The following is a 17935-nucleotide window of genomic DNA, read 5'->3' as shown; positions in this document are numbered from 1 at the left end:
GATCTCTGACTTTGTTAGCACTGGGTAGTTGGCTAGTTTTCCAGTACCAAGCATGAAGTCCCTCTTGTTGAGGTAGACTTAGGTCTAATTACAGATTGTTACTGCCAATGTATTGTGCCACTACAGCACCCTTAGAGTTGTTGTGTAATGCTGGCTGCTATTGTTTTGCTTTGTTTTACAGGTTAAAATGGAATAGTGATATTGAAGGTCTAGAGACTTTTATAACAGCCTCATTTTACTAGCTGTTAAGCTTTAGAAAAGATAGCCGACGTTGCTGTTACCAAAACTGCTTTTGAGTATGACTAACCAATTCTGAGCCAAGTAATTGCTTCAAGTTTCCAAGTGTATTACACATGGCTTGTTCAGAGATATATTTGAGTTGCTTTAGCAAGTGTGTATCTAAATTTCTGTTAGTTGTTACTTTACTTTTTCTGTCTTACGTCTGTTCAGATCTGACGTTGAGATATGAGATTCAGATATGGATTGAGACTATAACTGACCGTTAAGGAAGCCTATTAATGAGCTGCCTTAGGGCCCAGACCTGGCTTAGCTGCAGTTCTGATGGATGGCAGTAAACAGGAGTTTTTATCCAAGTAAAGCATGCTTATGATTAACTCTGATGAAACTTACAGATTATGACAATGTATTTGGGTCTTATTTCAAGACATGCTGTGGTATAAACATACTTCACTGAGTAGGGATTGCAGATAGATGTTTCTCCTCCAGAGATGTGGTGTGGATGGTGGTATGGTGGGACTCCAAAAGTATTTTCATCTTACAGTATTGCTACAGAGAAAAGTTTACAAGTCACCTGGTGAAAGACTATATCTCATCCTTGCTGACCACTAACTTGAAGTACAACCACTGTTTAACACTAGAATGAGGGAAACTATATGAAAACGAGTCAGAGACAACTTTAGGGACTGTCCATTTTTAGCTAGTTCATGGAACAAACCAGATGAACTGCAGAATTAAATATGAGATGAGGAAATATGTACTTTTGAAAATACAAATTGAATTATTTTGGAAGTATTTATGTAGTATATAAGTGTCTAAATATTCATATTTTTGTCTTTAGATTATGGCATTAAAACCATATGACTTGAGGAGGCGATTATATGTAATATTTAGAGGAGAAGAAGGTCTTGATTATGGTGGCCTTGCAAGGTAAACTTAAAAAACGTACTGCTTTGGAATAAATCTATTTGTCATCTGCAGTAGATTTATTCTTTAATAAAATATATGAATATATTAAATTATGTTTTTTAGTAGTAACCAGAGTTATGTTGGATAATCATTATTACAATTTTCTGTATATGTATATGTGTACTGTATGTGTGTCTGTGTACTTGCATGTGTGTAGCACACTCACATGTGTGTATGGATGCAGGTGCACATGTGTTGGGAGGCCTGAGGTTGACATCTGGTGTCTTCCTCTATACCTTTATATGTTTAGTCAGTGTGTTTCGCTGAATCTAGCATTCAGCATTTGAGCTGGTCTGATTAGCCAGCTTTTTCTGGTATTTCCTACCTCCACATCCAGGTAGTAGGATCACAGGTGGGTCATGACCACATACCCGGAGCACATGGGGTCTGGTGAAGAGAGAACTCAGGGTCTCCTGCCTACAGGGCCCAACTCCTCTGTACTTGCTAATGCTCTTAGGAAACGGCTGTATAGTATCCCACATATGGTGTAGCATAATTAATGGATTCACAAAAGATTATTTCCTAATTTTGCTATTTCAATGCTGCATGTCACTTTTATTTGTGTTCTTGCTCTGATCTGAGTTTACTTAGAAAATGAAATTTTCTGCATTTACTGAATAGACTGTTAAGAGTGGATACTTGCGAAGTAGTTAGTAAATATTCTTTGTTCTCCCTTTTAGTTGCTTCACACAGATCTGTATTTGTTTTGTTTTGTTTTCTTTTGTTTTGTTTTGTTTTGTTTTCGAGTCAGTATTTCTTTGTAACCTTGGCTGTCCTGGAACTTGCTCTGCAGATCCCTCAATCAGGCTGGCCCTGAACTCACAGAGCTCCGCCTGACTCTGAGTGCTGGGATTAAAGGCATGTGCCTCTACACCTGGCAGCAGTTTTTCTTTAATTTAACAGTTTATGAAGACTGCCTAAGAATTAGACAATCACACTTCAATTCAGCTGACAAACTGCAGGACCAGGTCACATCTGATAGAAGTAGAGAATTGCTGTGGGTTTGTTAGTGTTTATAGCAACATCATTCTCGATCCAAATCATTATTAAAGTTTTCAGCTACTATTCAAGAATACTCATAGTATATGTAGTTTGAGGTTTTCTCAGTTTCAGAAATGCCCAGACATTGAAATGAAGGTACATTTTAGAAATGAGACAACTTGGTTTTTTTTTTCCTTCACTGTCTGTTTTGATAACACATTCTTTTTTGAGCTATTGTTTGTCTTAGTTATTTGGTTCCAGTTTTATGTTCTAACAGTTTAGACAGTTAAACTGTTCTGTATCATTAATTTTCTTCTAATTTTTCATTTGATTCAAGCATTAGACTCATCATTGAGGTGCTTGTCCAAGAATTCATTGGAGCACTATATTCCTATAGCTGTTACATGGGGAATGTGTTTTTGTTGGTTTTTTTATATAAACAACAACCTCACTGTACAGAAATGTCTTGCACAGCACTGTCTATCCAGTAGTCTTAGGTACTGCTTCACTGTTGTTCAGCATTGAATGTGAATACTATGAAATATGAGGCCAAACCTTTGTCAGAAAATCTTCTCTGCTTACACACATTGTCCTTTAAAGTTCACTAGTGTCATTGCACATCATTTGGCCTCTCTTTTTTTTTTAAAGGACCATATTAAGAGCTTTAATTTCAGGGAAGTTTTCTTCTATTTTATCTTTGAACATTTTTTCTGTTGTATTTGTTCCTTTCTTCCTTCAGGGGCATTGGCCATGGGCATGTGGGGTCTCCTCTGTCAGTCAGTGCGTCTGCCGCCTTTCTCTAGTCACTCATCAGAATGATGTGTTTTTCACAGTGCTTTTCGTGTTTGCTTCTCTGAAGCCTGTCTTCATGTCACTGGTTTCAGGATTGCCCTATGTTTTTCTGCTTTTTATGTGATTTTTCTTCACTTGCTGTTGTCTTCTCTAGGCCCTGCTAGCTCTGGTGTGTTGCTCCATGACTCTTTCAGCCTCCTTTGTCTAGTTTGAGAGTGTGGAGCGGAGCTTGTGTTGAAAGTCAGTTATTCTGGCTCTTCCCCCCATTCCCCCCCAGACAGGGTTTCTCTGTGTAGCCCTGGCTGTCCTGGAACTCACTCTGTAAACCAGGCTTGCCTCGAACTCAGAAATCCACCTGCTTCTGCCTCCCAAGTGCTGGGGTTAAAGGCGTGCTCCACCACTGCCCGGCTCTTCTGGCTCTTTCTAGTTAGGAATTTCTCTTTGTGTAGGTATTAGGGTAAAGGCTTTGTCATCAGTAGCTATTCTTTGGGATCAGTGCAGTTTTCTCTCGTTTGCTGCTTACTAAAAGTGATCTGAAGCAATTGAAACTTTTATTCCTAGTACACACGCTTGTGTGTGTGTGTGTGTGTGTGTGTGTGTATGTTTGTATGAGAGAGAGAGAGAGAGAGAGAGAGAGAGAGAATGTAATTCTAGATGTACACACTAGAATTTACTTATGTCTCTTTTCTGAGGAAAATGTCTTAATTGAGCCCAATACAAAGTGAAGCTCCTTAGTTCACGGACTCCTCTGAACCTGATTTAGTTTATGAGTTGACATTAATTCATAGTTGATTTTGTTTCGTGACTGTTTTCTGTACTCAGGTAGTTTCAGGGAATATTTTTAAAATTCTATTAATCATTTATAAACAAAATAGACCATATGAATCTCCATAGAGGTGAAACATGATGATTTAAAAAATTTTTAAATTGCCTTACAGTATTACTAGATTGAAATGAAGAATTAAAATTGTGTCTTCTCTTGTCCAGATGTGGTGATAGCTTTACTGCCAGCATGCAGGAGGCAAAGGCAGGCAGATTTAATTTGAAGCCAGCCTGGACTACTTAGCAAGTTCCAGGGCAGTCAAAGCTACAGAGTGTCCTTAAAAATGAACAAACAACCCAAGCAAACAATGATAGCAATGCAGACTCTTCTTTAAAAACAGTACACCCAAGTTTCTGCTTTTACTGGCACCAGCTGACTGTGTCTGTTAGGATAACATGAACTCATCATGATAGATAAGGGAATTATCTATTATACCACTGTATAAAAAAAAGATTATGCTTATGACTTTAAGGAAAAAAGGTTTTTTTTTTTTCCTTAAAGTCAATCATATTTATTAGCAAGTTCATAATGAGGAATGGAGATTTTGGCAAGGCAAAGACCCATGAACTCACTAATCACAGTAAATATTTGAGTTTGTACTCTTAGTTTAGAACATTTTGTACATGTTTATTTTGTGTTAAAAATTAATAAAGTGAAGCAAAATAGGTGGTTAAAAGTAAGTACTTAGCACATTTAAAGATTTCACTTCTTTTTAATTTTAGAATCATATTAAATACTTTGCTATACAATTTGAACTGTTCTCTTAAAGCCAGATATGCCAGCTCTTAGGAACCTGAGGCAGGATGGCTACTACAGACTCAAATTCCAGACTATCCTGAGCTGTAGAGTAAGACCTTATCTCAAGAAACAAGACAAACCCCCTTACAGTTTTGTCGCAGCAGTGTTATGTGCTGTAATGTCACCATCAAATACTTAGCACAGTGACTTTTCCTTGGCTTAGCATGAATGAAACCCTGGATTCTATACCTAGAATCAACAACAACAACAACAAACTCAAAACAAAATAAAACGCTTGTTAAGCAGATATTACAGAATGTCTATAAGAGTTATATCAACATGGCTTTTATCTTTGAGTCTAGTGAGCGTAGGAATATATCTTCAGATTGATATTGCACAATGAATGCAGTGATATGCACATACTGTCCTCTGACATTGCATCACAGCTTGCTAAAATTGGAATGAAATGTGAATTCAGAAAAAGTTTCATCTGTATAGGTTGAATTAAACATGAAGATACCCAAATGGAATTGTGATGTAGAGAAGCACTTCCATGTGAAAACAGTGCACTTGCAATTTGACTGTGCAGAATTAGCAGGGCTTGGAATGGAAAGGCAGGTCGTTAAATAGGAACTGAGGAGAGCTGAGAAACAAGTAGAGGTGTGTGTGTGTGCCTGGATGTGTGTGTGCCTGGATGTGTGTGTACGTGCATGCAGCTATTATTTATGGCTCTATTTTAAGACTGTTGTTAAATCCACATATATATGAATACTAAAAGTAATCTTGACTTATTTTCTTATAGAGAATGGTTTTTCTTGCTTTCCCATGAAGTTTTGAACCCAATGTATTGCTTATTTGAGTATGCAGGCAAGAATAACTACTGTTTACAGATAAATCCAGCATCAACTATAAATCCTGACCATCTTTCATACTTCTGTTTTATTGGTCGCTTTATTGCAATGGTGAGTTTCCAACTTTCAGTTACCTTATTTACATATTGCTTACTTCAAAAGTGTTTTAGGGGCTAGGAAAATGGCTCAGTGGGTAAATTTCTTGCAAAGTAGGCTCAAAGACTTGAGTTCTGATCCACAAAACTCCATGCCGGCTGGCATGTAATTCCAGTACTTATAAGGTAGTACTTGATCCTCAGAGCAAACTGGCTAGGTAAATTAGCTGAAACTACAACTTTGAGGTTTGGTTTGTTTGATTGAAAGACTGTCTCAGGCTGGAGAGATGGCTCAGAGGCTAAGAACACTGACTGCTCCTTCTGAGGTCTTAAGTTCAACTCCCAGCAACCACATGGTGGCTCACAACCACCTGTAATGGGATCTGATGCTGTCTTCTGGTGTGTCTCATGATAGAGACAGTGTACTCATGTACATAAAATAAATAAATAAATCTTAAAAAAAAAAAAGAAAGACTCTGTCTCCATATGAGAATAATTTATGGAGACAGTCAATACCAGCCTTGGGTCTGCACATACATGACATGTGCAAAAAGTATATTTTATAAAAATCTTTTGAAAAAGACTATATCTTCCCTTAGTTACAAGCAATTTACATTTACTGGGGGACATGTCAGAGACCTCAGTGGTGGGCATTACCAGTAATCTTCCCTATTTTAAGTAAATATGCTCATTCAAGCAACTCAAATTGAAGATAATGGGATGTGTGTACTAGCACACACATACACACATACACACACACACACACACATGCACACACACTGACATGAAGACATGACAGGAAGAATTGCTGGGAGAAATAGTACATTGGGAGTGGGAGGATAACATGATAATGGAAATATGATTAAAGAAGTACAATATATATGGATTAAATTTAGGGAGAATAAAATTAAGAAAAAGTAAAAGGTTTTATTTGTTACTTCATGTGGAGAAAAAGGGGTGGTATTTAACTCAAGCAAAATCTGAGTCATTGAGTAAGTACACTAACTTAGTGCTTTTAGAATTTTCAGAGCTTTGCAGTTGGCTTTTGTGAATTGTCTTTTGAGAGGTATTTATAATTTTTACACTACATTATCCATTAACTCATTTAGCAAGTATCCATTGAGAGTCTACAAGAATTCCATGCTCATTTCTAGGCACTCGGTATTAAAGAATAACAACAAAATGGTACAGTTCCTGCTCTTGGAATCCAAATTCTGTAATGCAGGGTGGGGTAGACACTGGTTTTTTCATATCAGTGGTTAAAGCAGCCCTCTAAAGTCTGACTACGAGTGGAAATATGAAGAAGGCAAGAGACTGGGTCACATGGACCCCTTGGAGAAGAACACTTTGGGCCCATGGAACAGTAGGTCAATGCTTACAGGGTCTAGAAGTGACTCAAGGGAGAGAATGTGGTGAGAAATGAGATTGACCAATACTATGGAGGACTTTTCAGCAAATTCATGTAAGGGTTTTGAGTAGGTTAGTTAAGTGTCATGAACTAAGTAACGCCAACAAGAGATCCTCTACCGTGGGCAGCAGAAAGTAGAGGCACAGACCATTTGTAGAGGTCATAGTGAGACTTCATAGAGATGTTGGATCTGTACTGTAGTAATAGATGTGAGAAGTGGTTTGGTTTTAGGTTATATTCTGAAGTTTGAAAGAAATAGGTTTTTTGGTAGATTGGGGAAAAGGCATAAGAATAAAAATGAGCACTAAAATACATGGCTTGTGCACCTGTTTGAAATTACCATTTCTAAGAGAGTGCTTTGGTGACAAGAAAAAATACTGGATGTAAGCAAAGTCAAGAATGTTAGATTTCTTCTGCATTCAGAATCCCTATAAGCATTCAAGTAGAGGTGCACAAAAAATAGATATAAGTCTGGTGACAAGGAGATGTCCAGGTCAGAAAGAGGCATTTGGGGATTCAAAGTACATAGAGAATATCCAATGCTCATGGTTGTGTTAGGAATTAAGGACAGAGGAATTAAGGGACATTTATAAACTGAGGTGATGCAAAGGAGTGAAGGAAAAAAAACTACCTGATATTAGAAAATCAAGTAAGTGATTCTCAGAAGAAAATGGTAGAAGGAAGGGTTTTTCAAAGTAGACACCATAGTTAACCCTTTCATATGTACATATGACAGGTCTGGCTTCAGCCCTTTAGCAATGTTGAGTGCTGGCATGGGAAGGCTGGTGTATAGTCGCACATAGGCATCTGCTTTAGAGAAGTTCATAGTGCCATAACATAGAGAATTTGGTAACAATTAATAGTATTTTGTTATTGTAGTTTAGGTTGATAACCTGCCCCAACCTCCTTTGTACTGGATTATAGCCTCGTGCCACCAAGTCCACCTGAGGATAAAGAATTGGGTGAACTCCATGATATAAGCAGTATTGGAGCAATGACCTTGAATAAAAGGGAGAAGTCTGTATTGCTCACAAAAGTGTTAGAGCTTATTTGCAGTAAGTGTATGAGAGTTCAGATGCTAGTGGTTAGCAGATGTGTACACTACACAAAAGAGCTCCTGGTTATCATCTCCTGCTGCAATAAGTTTAATAAGTATTTGAGGACAAAGGAGTAGCAGTGAGGAGGCATCTGAGACAGGGAAACTGAACATAGTAAGTACGCAGTACTTCCCGTGAGGTTACTGTGTACAGCTAGCTAGCTTGCTATATATATGTACTTCTAGCATCTTCTACCAGTGCACAGGCAGACTAAATTCTAAGTTGTCTAATTTTGTCTGCACTTGGGAGTTTGTTAAAAATATAATGGGGAGGGTGTGAAGCTATATAAGAAGATAATTTCAATGACTTATTGATTGAATATAAATGAATTAAGGGGCTAAGAGTAGTTTTAGATATTATGGGTTCAAGACTCACTGGTATCTCCTCCTGTATTCGTGCTGTATGCAGGCATGAAGACACAGCGGTCCTACAGATTGAGAAAGGATGGAACAAAGTACATGGGCCTTTTTATTTCTGTATTCAAGTTAATTATTAAAAATATTTAAATGTCAGAGAAGTTAGTAATAAAGTGTTATCTTTTTATAGTTTTTTTGGGGTTTTGTTTGTTTGTTTGCTTTTTTGTTTTTTGAGTCAGGGTTTCTCTGTGTAGTCCTGGCTGTCCTGGAACTCACTCTGTAGACCAGGCTGGCCTTGAACTCAGAAATCCTATGCCTGCCTCTGCCTCCCAAGTGCTGGGATTTCAGGCGTGAGCCACCATGTCCGGCTCTTTTTATAGTTTTTATGTACAGTATGTTTGACTTACAAATAAGTTTTTTCATGGTAGTTTTCTATGCTTTGCATAGTGTGCTAATCTTCACAGTTTATACCACTGAATAGTGCTTTTTAATATGTAAAGTCGCATGATTTGTCACTGTGCTCTAAAGTTTATTACTTTGTAAGTTTAAATAAAATGTTTTATTTATTTTTTAACAGGCACTATTCCATGGAAAGTTTATTGATACTGGTTTCTCTTTACCATTCTACAAGCGTATGCTAAGTAAAAAACTTACTATTAAGGATTTGGAATCTATTGATACTGAATTTTACAACTCTCTAATCTGGATAAGGTTTGAAGTTTTTATTTTTTTTTAATTGAGGGATTTATTTGAAACCTGTTTATATACTATGTTTATATGCACACTCACACATTATTTTACTTTTTTTTTTCCAGAGATAACAATATTGAAGAATGTGGCTTAGAAATGTACTTTTCTGTAGACATGGAGATTCTGGGAAAAGTTACTTCACATGATTTAAAGTTGGGAGGTTCCAATATCCTGGTGACGGAAGAAAACAAAGATGAATATATTGGGTAGGTGATAGTGCTGATTGAATTCATTCTGTAGAAGTTATGGAATATGATTAGAAATCTCCTATATTTATACTCTTATCAGTTTTTACAAAACACTTGGGAAACTCTCATCAGGTTTTTCTCAGCTGGGTCAGATCCTTGTGCTCTAAAGCTGATTCACATCTCCTGTTCCAGTTTTCTTCAAGTAAGACAGTATATATCTTCATTCACTTTCCCATTTGCATTTGCACTAGGCATTTTCTCTTTTGACCAGATCAGAAGCCATGAGAACATTGCTGCTTAAAAGCAATTTCCAGGCTTCAAAATCTCAGAAAGAAAAGTTGTAGGTTCTCCCTCATATGTGATCCTAGCGTATTATACATATACATATTCATATACATATATAATGTAATTGTGAGTGTGTAAAAGTGCACATCGGTACAGTACATGAAGAAATAAGAACAGGAAAGAGTTATCAGAGATGATAATGAAAGACTAAATGAATGTAAGTAACTGAAACTTCACTCATAAAGGATATAAAGTGTATTGTTTCTCTAATTTTAATTCTGCCATTTTTTGGTGGTGGATAAATGCATGCAAATATTCCATAGTGAAGTGTAAAATCCAGTGTGAAGCTTCACAGCTTCAGAATGGATACTCTGTCTGTGTAGATGATTTACGGTGATGTATAGATGTGGGGTCTGGTTAATTTTGGTGTATGAATTTTTATTTTTAAGTTTTTTATGATAAAAAATTTAAACTATTTTGCAAAGACAGTGTAGCTTCTTCATTTACAGATGAAGGGACTGAAGCTATGCCAGGGATGAGCAGAATTGTGTCTGAGCACTCCCCTTTCACTGTCATTTCATCTCACACTACACTCTTACTCTTGAAAAGTTTATTACTTATTTATTTTGGCTTTGCAAGAAAGGGTTTCTCTATGTAACTTTGGCAGTTGTGGTACTTGTTCTGTAGACCAACCTAGACTCAAACTTAGAGAGCCTCCTACTTTTGCTGGGAGTAAAGGTGTGTGCCAACACGGCCCACATTCCCAATATTCAACTTGTACATAATAAATATTTCATTGGTCTATATGTGCATGATGCTGGGTTGTATAAAGAAATGTAAAGTCATCCTGGACTTTGAGACCATTCATTCTTCATTTCCTCCTCCTACTCTGACTCCTCCTGCTGCTCTCGCCCTTTCCCCAGTTCCGATTGTGTTTTCCTGACACACAGGGCAGCTAGGAAATTGGCTCAGCAGTGAAGAGCATTTGCTGGTCCTGTCCTAGACCCCAGTTTGGTTCCCAGAACTCACATGGTAGCTCAACCGTTTGTAGATCTGACTCTGTTCTCTGCAGGAACCAGGCATACACATGTTGCATATAACATGTGCAGGCAAATATTTAGCCACATAAAATAAGAATACATCTTTGAATAAAACAGTAATGAGTATATATCTTTCTGAAGAAATATTTGTTATGACAAAGTCTGGTTTATTTCATTAAATATAATCATCTCTAACTTTATGCATTTTCATCAAATTGAGATTCTAACTATAATTAGATTACTTCTCTCTTCCTTTCCCTCCTTCATATCCTCTCCCATGTGCCTGTGCTGTTTTTCAAATTCATGGCTCCATTTTTTTCATTAATTGTTGTATATGCATATATATTCCTTAATATAACCTATTCAGTCTGTATGATATTAATTATATGCATATTTTCTGGGCTATATGGTATTGGATAAAAAATTAGTCTACTCTTTCCTATTTTTGTTTAATAGTTATTATAGAAATAAACTAGATTATATTCTCGTTGGCAGTATATAAGGATTCTCTTTTCTCTGCTTCCTTGCTAGCATTTGTTCTTTTCTCTGTGGTAGCAACTCTGGGGTAAGATGGAATCTCTGTGTAGTTTTAATTTGCATTTATGTGATGACTAGTGATGTCGAACATTGTTGGTTTTGGTTTTGTATTTTTCCACTTGTTCCTCATCTTTTAAGAACTGCCCACTCATTAGACAAAAGTCACCTGGATGTTTAACTCTAAGGCCTATATTTTATCAAATTGATCCACATGTCTGTTTTTTGAGTCCGACCACTTATTTTCCTGACTGTGGTTCTGTATAAATTGAAACCACCATGGTGATATATCTACAGCATTGTTCTTTTTGTTCTTGATTGCTAGGCTTGCTGAGATATTTTGTTTCCCTACAAATTTTAGGATCTTTTGTCTAATTTTTTGCAGAATGTCATTGGAATTTGACAAGGTTTCCATTGAGTCTGTAACTTTGCTCTTTCTAGTGTAGCTATTTTCATATCAGAGCATGGGTGGCTTCCATCTTCTGTCTTCAGATTCCTTCTTTAGTGTTTTCGTATTTTTACTGCTTTTACTTTCTTGATTGAAGTTCTTCCAAAGCTTTATTTTCTGGCTATTACCAATGTGATTGCTTCCCTGATTTCTTTTTCAGCATGTTCATTACTGGTGTATAAAAAAGCTATTAACTAATTTCTATAAAAATTAGTAATAGCTGATAAATACGTGTATGGATTGTGTCCTGTTACTTTGCTAAACGTGTTTATTAGTTCCAAGAGGTTTTGGGTGTGTAGTTTTCAACATTTGTCATATACAGAATCATAATTTCTGCTAATAGGAATCATATTGTAATGTTAAATACTATGTGTTGTATTGTTAATTACCGACCCACAAGGTCTGATTGCCTCCAGGGACAAGAGAAACTGCTATGTGACCTAGCTTCTTAATTTAAAACTATTGGTTGAATAAAGATGCCAACAGCCTATAGCTGGGCAAAAGAGAGATAAGACTGGGTTAGAGTTTCCAGGCTTGGGGTCTGAGGGAGGACCACAAGGGGAAGAAGGAGAAGGTGGAGAGAGGAAAATACCTTGGGTAGGTGAATCATGAACACGTGGCCATGAGGGCTGCTGGCCAATTGGAGGTAAGAGCAGCCCAGATCGAACATAGGTAGTCATATCTTAGGGTTATGGGTAAGGAAGTAGACATAATAACATAGCGGGTAGATACCTGCCCAACTCTAGTACGTTAAAGGTGTATTGTAAATATAAAGGTTGTGTGTCTTTATCTGGGAACTGAATGATCAAAGGTGGGATAGAACCCCCCCCCACTGAGATTTAGTAATTACTATAACAAGAGCAATTATAGCCTTTGCTTCTTTCTTGCCTCAGTACTCTTATTACTTCAATTCATATACTGAGTAAGCACCTTGTCAGAAATGCATTGAGGTTTTTCCCATTTACTGCAAAGGCTATAGATTACTCAGATACAAGTTCATTATGTTGTTAGATGATACTAGGTTCTTCAGTGCTTATATCTCTGAAGAGCTGTACTTTATCACAGGCTTTTTCTCCATCCATTGAGATTCCCATGTGATTTCTATAGTCTCAGTCTGTCTCACTCTGTCTGTCATGTGTGTGTCTGTCTATCCTTGTGAGGTTCTGGTATCAGGTGATAACTGTCTTTATAAAATGACTTTGATGGATTTCGTTCTAATTTTATGGACTACTTTGAGGAGCACCGATATTAATTCTCTAAGTGTAAGTCAAGGCCTGGACCATATTACTTGGGAAGATATGTTATTACTGTTTGATCTCACTACTTTTTATAGGTCCATTTAAGTTGTTTATAATCTCGTCATGTAATTATGGTAGATCATATGTGTCAAGAAATGTATTATTTCATCTAGATTTTCCTTTCATTGCAATATGGGAAGGGTACATAAGTGAGTTTGGAGGGAGGAAAGTGAAGGGAGAAAGATTGGGGTGGGTGTGGTTCGCAGGAACAGTCTCAGGCAAATAGGAGGGCAGATGGGGTGAAGAGCTCTTGGAGGGGGGACTAGGAAGGAGGGGCAACATTTGCAATGTAAATAAAACTATCTTTCTAAAAAAGCAAAAATTATAATCTCAAACTAAAAGTAACTAAAAGTGATAGCATGAATTTGTTAATAGAAAATGTTAACTCTAAAAATAACATGTATACATACATGCTTGTTGTATGCACATATTTGGGCAGTATATTTAGAAAAGAAAAGAAATTTAAAGCTTTCTTGGTGTTTTTGTCCCTTAGCTATTATATATATAAACTCTTTTCAAATACTATCTTTATTTTCAGTTTAATGACAGAGTGGCGTTTTTCTCGAGGAGTACAAGAACAGACCAAAGCTTTCCTCAATGGGTTTAATGAAGTTGTTCCCCTTCAGTGGCTACAGTACTTTGATGAAAAAGAATTGGAGGTTAGGATCTTCTGTGATTGTAAGGAGTGCTGTTGCTGGGATGGGTGGGTGCGTGCATGGATGGGTGGGTGCGTGGGTGGGTGGGCTGGCTTTCTGTTTCCTCTCCCTTTCCAGGCTCACTTCATCTCTAGTCTCCACATCAGTGTTGTCTGTTCCTTTGTTCTGCCCGGACGTTCCTTGAAGTCCTGATCCTCCTGTCTCAGCCTCCCTAGTCTAGATGTTCCAGCAGTGCTCCACCACGCATAGCTTGTTTTATTGCTTTATATAACAGTGTTCACTCATTTTAGTACATTATTGATTTTTCTCATTTATCTAAAAGTATGTGACACTGGGTTTTATGTTTCATGATGTTTTAGAAACAATGGTATTGTAAGGACAATCAATCATTGTCATCTATTAGGAGTCATAAAGAAGAATTCAATCACTATCAATAATTTAAGGAAGTTTCAGAAATCTTAATTTAACAGTGACTTTCTTGAAAGATGAGATTTTTTAAATGAATTACTAGTAGTCCTGACTGCATGTAAAGAAGGTTATTGGGTATACATCAGAAGTGAGTCTATTTATATAAAATAAAATACATATAAAATTTACCATTTTAATGATTAAGTGTGTAATTCAGTAGTGTTAAGTATGAGTGCATTGTAATACATAAAGTCTTGGGAATTCTTCCATCTTATAAAACTGAAACTGATTAAACACACGCCTGTATATATGGTGAGCTCCAGGACTTCGTCATGGGCCCCTGCCTCTGGGAGGGGGGGGGGGAAGGAGAATACCAGCACACTGGCAGAAACTACTGTGACGAATCTTCCTACTCAGGATGTATTTTTAGAAACTCATATAAATAATAAAAATACAAACAACAAACACCCCTAGTCTTCCTAACCTTTGCTGAGGCTGGTGCTGTGTTTCTTCCCTAGGTTATGCTGTGTGGCATGCAAGAGGTTGACTTGGCAGACTGGCAGAGAAATACTGTTTATCGGCATTATACAAGAAACAGCAAGCAAATTATCTGGTTTTGGCAGGTACTTGCTTTATCTGTTTTGAGACAAATCATTAGAAGTATTTTCTGATAAAATGTTTTTTAAGTAGTTTATTAATAAGTTTTGAGACTTTGGGCCTGTATTTTTAGCCTTCCAATACTTTAATTATTTCCTAGATGGAGGTATGAATAGTGTTTGGTGGCATCACAGTATTCTATGAATTCTGCACACTTTGAGAAGTGAAGGAGTATGGGGTTTCGTTTGACTGGTTTTAGATTTATTGGAGCGCTACACTGAGATAGGGACTCCATGGCTAGCCCAGGCTGATCTTGGATTTGCTTTCATCTTGTACCAGCTTACTAATTGCCAGGGTCATAGGCATCCTCCATCACATCCAGCCAGGTGTGTGTTTTTGATAAGGTCAACGCTGGGTTTATTTCTTCTAAAGATGATGATATACTAAAGAACTGGAATAATTCAGACAGTGATATACAAGAATTACTATTTGTTCTTATTGTGTTTTGGCTTAAATTGTGATCAGGTAGGTCTCAGAATATCCAATGCACCATATTAATGTTTAAATATATTTTAAGAGACTTGTTTTGTTTTATTTATGTGTTAAAGATTTTAAATTTCTAATCCTGGCATATTCTTTCCATAGTATTTTACTAACTATAGCTCATTTGAGCAACTTAATGGTTGGACTTCTGGTGATTTTCACATTCATGTGAAAAGCTGGGTTATATTATCAAGGGGAGATTTTCCAAAAGGTACATTTTTTTCATAACAATGATTCCCATTAGTTTATTGCATAATATTTTCCCTGCTGGGATTCTGCCTTAAAATATTTATCAGCATATACAAAATGTATCTAAACAACTTTAGGACTTAAGTTCAAATGAACAAAAGGTATTTGTATTACTGAACTGCTTGCCTTAGGTAAAATAGTGAGGTTTATGTCAGAGTTGATAATAAAATGTGTTTCCCATGGCATTTGGTGTTGTGATGTTCAGATCAGAGACTCAATTCCAATTTAAATTAAGTGAATTTTTTTCTTACTGCTCGTATTAGGGCAGCCTTAAGTCCCTTTCTGAGGTTTTAAGGCATATATTAGAAAGGTGCGTTTACAACTAGCCATGTAATTCACAGCCAAGCAGAAAAATCATTTTATTTCCTTTAGTCGTCCCTTATTTTCCTACTATATAGTAATAAAAAGACCACTTCATCCCTTTCCCACAGTGGTAAGCATCCCTTTCCTATAGAAGCAAAGGCAGCTGTTACTACCTCACAGCCCACTGTCCTCGTCTTATCTCTCTACAGGCCACTAGGATCTCCCAGGCCCTTAAGGGATGCCTGGCTCCATGGGGTCTTTAGTCATCACTGAAGACCTGTATAAATTATTATTCAGGTCTGAGCACTGTAATGACTTGGATAGTGGAGTTCATTTCTGGGCAGGCAAAAAGCACAAGCCCGGCAGGTTAGGGCTGTCAGTCCGAGACCTCAGCGCAGTTCATCCATAGTTGGTCTGATTAGCAGAACATTTCGTCTTACGTTTAACTAAGCTATTTCGTTAGCTGCTTTCTCATTGTTATAACCAAATTCTTGACAAGAAACAAGGGAGGAAAACTTTATTTTGACTCTAGTTTTAAGAGTACCAGCCCTTATGACTGGAAAGCATGATGTCAGAGCAGCTACAGCTCTGACCTTGGGAGCTTGCTCACAGTGATGCAGATCAGGAAGCAGATGTGGCCTGCTCAGGTCTACTTCTGTTAAGCCTGGTTCTCAGCCCAGTGCCATGGTAACTCACAAGGTCTGGGGATTCTTCTTTCTTCAGTTAATCCTGTCTGGAAACATCTCACAGATACACCCAGCACTTGCTCCTCACTACGGCTTTTATTAATCCAGTCAAGTCCATAATGTCACCACGTGTGCATTTCCTGTGGGAAGAAGCCTTTTCTCAAACTGCCCTCAAAAGTTTGCTTGCTTTCAGTTATATTCAAACCAACATATTCATTACTGTATTTCCCATTAACATTCCCCTTTCAGAAGATCTTGTCAACAAACATGTGAATTTTGGAGACATCTGTAGTTTTTCAGATACTGGTGAAAGGCATAGAAAGTTTGAAAAGTTTAATAGCAGAAATACCATAGAGAAAAGCAATGGAGAAGTGTTCATTTGTTTTTGTAGTTTAAACCGGGTAGACACGGCCTAACAATAGTTGAGAGCTCAGCGAGACTGGAGTTTAAAGGTTCTACTTTTAGTAGTTTAAAAAGACAGATTATGGAAATTCTACGGGCCTCCCTTTTCTTTCTTGTATGGTGAGATTACTAATGCTTGTCGCTGCCCCTAGATTGGTGGGAAGTGTAAGTAAGTGAAAACCACGCGGTACAACGCTCGACTGCAGCCTCAGAGGCAAGGCTACCTCTTAGCGGTGTTACAGTAGCCAAGTAACTTACGGCTTCTAAACTTCTCAGTTATTTCCCATGTGTATGACAGATACAATAGTAGCTGGTTGTGATATTATTGTGAGGGATACTGAAGTGATATCTACAGTGGACCTGTGTGGTACTACACTTTTTACTGCACTATTGCTTGAACCAGTTTCAGTGGGGATTTTGTTTGGTTTTAACATTTTCATTTGTTTACTCTCATTGGTGGGATGTTGGGCCATTATTTTATATTAACGTGCATTTAATTTTGTCATACAGTTTGTGAAAGAGACTGATAATGAAGTACGAATGCGACTCTTGCAGTTTGTCACTGGAACCTGTCGCTTGCCTCTAGGAGGATTTGCTGAACTCATGGGTAATGCAGATTTACTGCAGTTTCTCTGAAGTTAATTTTGTGTTAATAGTATGAGTTAGACATAGAGTAGAATTAAATGTAATGACTTACTTGTATTTAAATTATATGTAAAGTTTCTACCTTAGAAAAGAAAGAGCTATTGATACTGAAAACACTTTTGTTTGTTTGTTTGTTTGTTTGTTTGTTCAGTGTTCTATCGCTGTGACCACAGCAATTCTTATAAAGGAAAGCATATAATTGGGTCTTGCTTACAGCTCCAGAGGTTATAGCAGGGAGCCTGGCCAGAATTAGGGAGACATGGTGCTGGAGGAGTAGCTGAGAGTTATACATCTGGATCCATAGGCAACAGGAAGAGAAAGACCCTAAGCCTGGCAAGGGCTTCTGAAACCTCAGAGCCTACCCCCAGTAACACACTTCCTCCAGGAGGCCACACCTCCTAATTCTTTCAAATAGTGCTACTCCCTGGTAACCAAGCATTCAACTCTGAGCCTGTCGGGGCCATTCCCATTCAAACCATGATGATATGTGAGATAAAATGAAAATGTCAGCAAAGATGAGATAGCTACTGCTACATTCCATAGGATAATTGCTAGG

General features: G+C 37.4%; 1 protein-coding gene across 3 annotated transcripts in view; it reads left to right on the top strand.

The window, feature by feature from the left end:
• Wwp1 (WW domain containing E3 ubiquitin protein ligase 1) overlaps positions 1-17935 on the top strand; it is a 101019-nt gene that overhangs the window by 70964 nt on the left and 12120 nt on the right. For all 3 annotated transcript variants that reach the window (XM_052176131.1, XM_052176130.1, XM_052176132.1), the window contains 7 exons: positions 1079-1167; positions 5343-5502; positions 8925-9058; positions 9163-9303; positions 13429-13549; positions 14473-14577; positions 17245-17341. In XM_052176131.1, coding sequence (XP_052032091.1) covers positions 1079-1167; positions 5343-5502; positions 8925-9058; positions 9163-9303; positions 13429-13549; positions 14473-14577; positions 17245-17341 — 847 coding nt within the window. The remainder of the gene's footprint in view (positions 1-1078; positions 1168-5342; positions 5503-8924; positions 9059-9162; positions 9304-13428; positions 13550-14472; positions 14578-17244; positions 17342-17935) is intronic.

This window comes from Apodemus sylvaticus, chromosome 3 (assembly GCF_947179515.1).
Source record: "Apodemus sylvaticus chromosome 3, mApoSyl1.1, whole genome shotgun sequence".
Lineage (NCBI taxonomy): Eukaryota > Metazoa > Chordata > Mammalia > Rodentia > Muridae > Apodemus > Apodemus sylvaticus.
The sequence above is the reverse complement of the archived record's forward strand: the minus strand, read 5'-3'. Positions and strand labels throughout refer to the sequence as shown.